This window comes from Benincasa hispida, chromosome 7, assembly GCF_009727055.1.
Source record: "Benincasa hispida cultivar B227 chromosome 7, ASM972705v1, whole genome shotgun sequence".
Classification (NCBI taxonomy): domain Eukaryota; kingdom Viridiplantae; phylum Streptophyta; class Magnoliopsida; order Cucurbitales; family Cucurbitaceae; genus Benincasa; species Benincasa hispida.
In genome coordinates this window covers 255,100-261,917 of record NC_052355.1, presented here as the reverse complement: position 1 = coordinate 261,917, position 6,818 = coordinate 255,100, and the positions used below count along the sequence as shown (strand labels likewise).

The 6,818-nt window shown below is 36.3% G+C and overlaps 1 protein-coding gene across 1 annotated transcript in view; it reads left to right on the top strand.

Moving 5' to 3' along the window:
* The window catches only part of LOC120081647 (succinate dehydrogenase assembly factor 2, mitochondrial), a 12,378-nt gene extending 7,054 nt beyond the window's left edge, over positions 1-5,324 (top strand). Inside the window, exons 2-5 of the mRNA XM_039036694.1 lie at positions 3,394-3,669; positions 3,784-3,910; positions 4,729-4,797; positions 4,886-5,324. Coding sequence (XP_038892622.1) covers positions 3,416-3,669; positions 3,784-3,910; positions 4,729-4,797; positions 4,886-5,032 — 597 coding nt within the window. The 5' untranslated portion in view covers positions 3,394-3,415 and the 3' untranslated portion in view covers positions 5,033-5,324. The remainder of the gene's footprint in view (positions 1-3,393; positions 3,670-3,783; positions 3,911-4,728; positions 4,798-4,885) is intronic.
* Positions 5,325-6,818: the final 1,494 nt, after the last annotated feature.

The following is a 6,818-nucleotide window of genomic DNA, read 5'->3' as shown; positions in this document are numbered from 1 at the left end:
TGACCATGAGGTCGAGTTGTTGCCAGGGGCAAAGCCGCCTGCCAGGAGACATATCAGATGGCCCGCCCGAATTGGCTGGGCGTCGAAACAGTCAGACGAGTTGTTAGGTATGGCTCAGCTTAGCTTCAATATCCAGCAGAGTTCCGCGATCGGAAAGGCGGCCCTCGAAGTGTGCGACAGGACAGCCATCAGGCACACTTTGGTGGACACCCTTATGCAGGCAAAAGTCTTCAGACACTAACTTCACTAAGAGTGGAGCAAACCCCTGAGATAGCTCGCGCCTACCTAGAAAGAGCATCAAGGAGAGTGAAGAAATGGGCTGGTAAGAAGCAGAGGGCCCTTGAGTTTCAAGCTGGAGACAAGGTCCTGATCAAGCTACGACGGGACAGTTTCAGTTCCGAGGCCAGAGAGACCAACGGCTAGTAAGGAAATATGAGGTCCAGTGGAGGTAATTGAGAAGGTCGGGAGAACCTATATAGGGTTCAGTTACCCTCATGGATGAAGATTCATTCTGTCATCGTGTGGAACCTCCTGAAGCCTATCATCCGAACCCGAGGATGGACAGCGGAACTTGTTAAGGCGCCCATCAGTCACGATGAAGAGTTTTTGCTGAGAGAAGTTGCCAAATCTTGGTAAACGTACGCGCCGTAGTGGAAGACCCAGACGAGAACTGACAGAGTTCTTGGTGAAATGGAAGGATCTCCCGATGAGAGATCAGTTGGGAGCGGGCGAAGACTTGAAGAATGCAGCTCCGGCCATCGCAGGTTTTGAACAAGGTCGGTTGACGGGGACGTCAACCAATTAAGTGGGGGAGAATGTAACGGTCATGCTTGTCCAGGGCCTGTTGCCCATGGCCGCATCCCAATCCAACCCCTTCTAGCTATTTTTCATGTCCTATATTGTATTAGTTTAGTTAGCTTGCTTTCTTTACATTTTCATTGTAAGTGACCACTCGCCCTTTTGCATTATGCAAGGGCGCAGTTGGCTTTTTGTTCAGAATGCACTATATGGGGATAAGACTAACCATCATTTCCTCATACCCGAGTAGTACTCTATAAAGCCGTTGTTGTTGCTTATTGCTTTCTAGTCTACTACAATTCTTTCTTTCTTTATTCACACTCACAATCTTCTTACGAAAACCTTTTCTCAACCGTTTTCCCTAAAACGGGGGTGGAGGTTGCAAGAGGCACTCGGTGTGCCATCGGCAGTCCGTAATCGAGTTGGCTGGCTTGTTCGTGAGCGGGAACAAGTGCCGCACAATCGCTAAGAGAAGCTTCCGAAAGAGCGATTGTGACACAGTGCATCATGTGTAAATCATGTATGGTTGGTAGCGTAGAGCTTGACACGTGAATCATGTATGGTGGCAGAGCATGACACGTAAATCATGTGTGGGTCACGTTACTCATGTGTTCTTTTACATTAGAGGGAGGGAGAATTAGGTTGAGTTGGTAATTTTTATCAACTCAACCTAACTCAAGTTGGTGAACCAAATGCTCCCTAGGTAGTAAAGGATAAAATGTTATTTATCCATACCATATAAAAGTTAATGGGTCCAAAACTACTTTGATTTTGAAAAGGAGTCTTTTATCCAAACCAAAAACTTGAAGGGCTAATTTTATCAAAGGCTTTAACTCTAAGTGGATTATCAAACTTGAGAAAAAGTTTGATCAAGTTGATTGGGGTTTCTTAAAGGATGTGCTTAATTCTCAAAGGCCTAAGCGGATAAAATGGATTAATGGTTGTATTAGAAACCTAAAATTCTAAGTTTCCATCAATGGTAGGCCTCGTGGAAGGATTCATGCTTCAACTTTTTCTCCTTTCTTATTCCTCTTGATCAGTGAGGTTTTAAGTGCACTTGTTTGCTCATTCATACTAAAGGGATTTTTTAAGGTTTTATAGTCGGTGAAGACAAAGTTCATGTATCTATTCTTCAATTTGTCAATGGCACGCTGTTATTCTGTAACTATGATGATGATATGTTGAATGCCCTCACAGAAGTCATAGAGGTGTTTGAATGGTGTTCTGACCAAAAGGTTAATCGGGAAAAATCAACATTGTGTGGAGTTAATGTGGATGAAGACAACATTTTGAATTTTTTGTTTTTATAATTTTTTACGAAATATCCATCGACATCCGTTTATCGATATTTCCATTGACATTTGCTTAAAATTGAGACATCGACATTTTCGTCGATATCGACATTTGAAAACTTGGCCATATCACATGCTTTGAAGTTGTGGGTTCGTAAGGTTTGTGTAGTTGCTTCTTTCAAGAGTTTGGTTTTGTATTAGCTTGTTAGAAAGATGTCAGGGACTCGATTGAGGAGTTCCTCCTCCATCAACCATTCAGGGAGAAAGGTCACTTTTTGGGGTTTGTGGGAGTGTCTGTTAGTGCACAAATTACACCAAATATTTTTGTAACCACAGCCTTCTTATGCTTATTAATAATTGAAGGGTTCTTATATAGTTTTGTGGGTGAGGGGATCCATCTTCCCCCCTGCCCTTAGGATGTTCTCTTCTCTTTTGATAAATATAATACTCTGTTTCTTAAGATACCACCTAGTCAGAATACTTGATAAACACAAAGAACATTGAGATAGATATATAATGTAGTTCAATATCTGTAAAGAAATTACAATATAATAACCTTTCGAGAGGGCTATCTCTCTCCCAAAGTCCCATAAGAAGCTCTCACCAAAATGACCCCCTCCCTATGGTGCCCAACTTCTGTTATTTATAACCAAGACGCCACTAATTAATAACTCATAATGCCCCTTACTAATATCCTACTAATCTTACCCATATACCCCTAATTAGTACTGTCACAGTGTGCTCTATTATGGAATCTTTGGGGGAGGGAAATAACTGAGTTTTTATAGGTGTGGAGGGGGCCCTAATGATGTTTGGTCTTTGGTGATGCTTCATATTTCGTTTTTGGCTTCAATTTTTTTTGTAGTTATTCTATGGGCAATATTTTACTTAGTTGGAACCCCATTCTATAGTGGTAATTTTTGTTTTGTTTCTCAATAAAAACAGTTGTTACTATTAAAATTGTGTTCTTGATTAGAAGTGACTTTAATCATAGGCTATCAAATTGTTTTTGAGTTGTGTTTTTTTTTTGTTTTTTTGTGTTGCTTTTATATATTGTTGTCTCGTGATATTTGATACTTTGCAAAATATGTTCAACTATGTTATTTTTCTATGATTCTATGTTTCTCATGATTTGTACAAGTATATTAACTAGTGAAACATGCCCAGGTTAAGCATACTATTGTTGTGTGTAGTATTGCACATGAGTCAAGTTGTCTTATGCATTAGTTTATATTAATGGTATTTATAGGGAGCAATTACCCTTTAAATATTATTCTTTTTTTACTAACTTGTTTCAATCCAGTATTATCATATTAAAAACGCGTATGGCGACTTTCATAAGGGCTCTAAACAAAGCTCATCAAGTTCTATACTTGAAAGCCTCCCCCACCATTTTGAGAAGCAAATTGATGCCCCTTTTGCCTAGTGCTTTTATTGGGTTGGAGAATCTACAAAGCCAACTAACAAATCACAATCAGAATCACCATGGTTGTTTCTTTCGTTTCTGTTGGTCTTCGACAAGTACAAATCCTCACATTGATCTCTCAAATGAAGATAGCAAGAGGCATTTATTCAACAGGTTCGTTCTTGCTTTATTTTGTTTATTATCTTTCACATCCCTTCCACTCTCTCTCTCCATTGTCGGCATTTGTTTTGATTGACAAGTTTTCTTTTTGGTTGTTGGACTTAACAGGTTGCTGTACCGGAGCAAACAACGAGGGTTTTTGGAATTGGATTTGGTACTTGGGAAATGGGTTGAGGATCACATCAATTCCTTAGATGCAGATGGTATTCAAGCTTTAATTAATGTTCTCGACCTGGTAATTTGGTCTTCTACCCATATTTGGAGTGATTTTCTATGCTTTGTGGTCTAGCCTTAGTTGGTTTTAATCCATGGTTTTTTTTTTTTTTTTTTTGGTGGAAATAGCTTGTGTGAGAATATTTGGTATTCGACACATATTTACCCCTCGTTTTAGGCTCTCCATTTATATTTTGTTTTGACATTTTTCTCTACCTTCTGTTACCAAAACTTGGGTTTTTCTTTTTAAGTTACTGTAAATGATTTTCAGGACTCCTTTTTGGATGATGCTTATTGTTTGCAAGCTTCTTTTTTCTCTAACATTCATAATGAAAGTTGGCTTTCATAAAGGGAAAAACATAGATGTGTGTGATGGTAGATTGTTAAATCCATTGGTTAAGGTTATTTAGATATGCGTACAGTTTTACGCAATATGCTGGTTATGCTCATCTAGAATGAAAAACTAAAGAATGTTCTCATTTTTTGTTTTTTCTCTTGTTTCCCTATAGCCTGTGTTTTTCACTGAAACATGAGATTTAGTGGGAGATGTCCTCGCAGATTAATGGATCATTCTTGAAGTTCCTCAATATTATTGTAACTATGAAAAGAAGTGGAAGTTTTAGAAATAGCTTTTAAGAGGGTTGGTCTTGGGAAGGAGCAGTCAGTCCCCATTAGGTTAAGAGGAAGAACTTTTAGAGCAGTCCCCATAATAATGTTTTGAGTTCATTTGCTTTGTTGGAATATAAAGAAATCCTTCCCAAGACCTAACATACAACGATCTCATAAAAATGAAAAATAATAAACATGCAACAAAGACTCAATAGTTCTTCTGTTTTTCAGGAAAATCCAGATTTATGGAAATGGTTAACTGGCCAGGAGCAACCCCCCGAAGCTGTGAAAACAAATCCTGTGAGCATCCAAGCGTAACATTAATTAATGTTTCCCTTTTATCATTCGAGTAAATGTGTTTTTATAATTAGAGTATGCATCATTGTAGGTATTTATTAGTGTGCAAGAGAAGGTCATGAACAATCTCAACCAACTCGCCTCACCTGAGACACGAACACCACCTGGGCAACAATGGGTAAGGGGTTGGGATGATTTCAAGCGAGGTCGGGATGGTCCCATAACAGGAAATCAGTAGCTTTTCCATTATACATTACGTGTAATCTAAGTTTATAAGAACAGAAGAACCCAGGTTAAGTTTATGTTATAATTGTTTGTTATGGATGGTGGGTTGTGAATAAGTTAGCCCATCACGGACTTTAAAGGGAACATTATACAGTGACTCTCCCTTTAAACCCTTGATCTATCGTGAATTAATAATCTTCTTCCTCGTATGCATTTAACGGTATAAAACCGTTAACCGCATTGTACAAATTTTGAATAATTCATCATTTGAAGTACTTGTGGGCATGGATTGTATTTCTTTATAATTTTTACTTGATTTCTTTAGAATATTCATTTGGGGCAAGAAGTAGAGTTATTAGGCCTAAATTTAGTTTGAGTTATTAGATGTGACTTTGAGGTATAAAGTTGTATAGTTTGAAGTTAAGAAGTGTGGATACAAAGTTGTTTACCTTAGATTTACCAGGTACGTATTTAAGGTGTAAAATTGTTAAACTCGGACTTTTGAAGTATGAGTTTATGGTTAGCTGTTTATCTTTTTCTCAGTGCTTTTATATACAACCTTTAAATTATTTTTTTTCTCAGTTTAAATATTATTTTAGTCTCTATATTTGACCATTTTGATCCCTTAGAAATTAAATGAAAATGAAAATGAATGGATGAGAATTATTATTTTTTAAAAGTACAAGAATCAAAATGAATCAAATTCGAAAATATAAGGATCAAAATGAACCTTTTGAAAGTATATAAACTAAAATGAATCAAAACCAAGAGTATAGAGACCAAAGTAATATTTACTTTTAAAGATTTGTTTTCATAAATGATAAGATTGAGTTTTTTTTTTTTTTTTTTTTTTTTTTTTTTTTTTTTTTTTTTTTTTTTTTTTTTTTTTTTTTTTTTTTTTTTTTTTTTTTGTATATTTTACAAATTTCTCAGAGTAAAATTTTAATTGAAATGGACAACATAACTTAGATTTATATAAAGGTGTATGATGGCCAAGAAGGGGTCAGGTCGATAACAATCTTGTTCCCATAAAAATAGTGGTAGTAGGATAGGGTAGGTTATTCACTTCTCAAAAGGTGCAGCAATAACTCACCATAAACTCCATCAAGATAGATAAGAAGCTATTGGTCTTATGTATAATGGTGAATATGATGTCAATTAGCATGACCTGTCTAATGCATCAAATATGATGTCCATGACTATATATATCGACTAAACAAATATTTAAATATGAACTGATATGAATTTGTAATCTTTCCTTGACTAATGCATCAAATACTTCAATTTTGGCCCTGATGTATTTGAACTCGTGCTTCCAACCAAATTTGCTACACCTTGGTCCAAACATCTCTAAGTTGGATCTAGTACTGAGTATGTGATAAGTGTCAACTAAATTACCTAATGATGAAAGAAAGAGAAAATGAACTTCTATGATACGAGATCACTTTACTAAATTACTTAATCATACTGAAGATAAACCCTCAAGTCAAATTTAACTATTGTGACACTAGATGTGTTCCATATAATGAGGAACGAGATATGGACAATGAAATTGCTTGTTGAGAGTTATTGTAAGAAGAGTTCCCTTGCAAAAATAAAATATGCATCTCAACAAAAGTTAGTGTTTGAGAATAATGAAGGTGTAGGAGATAATACAACATATACGTCACTTGAGTATGCTATTTCTAATGTACAGAATTGTTAGGAGACTTCGTGTTGAAATGATTATAATTGATAAGTTATCATAAGATATGTAAAGAGTGAATGATATAGGAGGTTTATCAATGATGAAATATAAG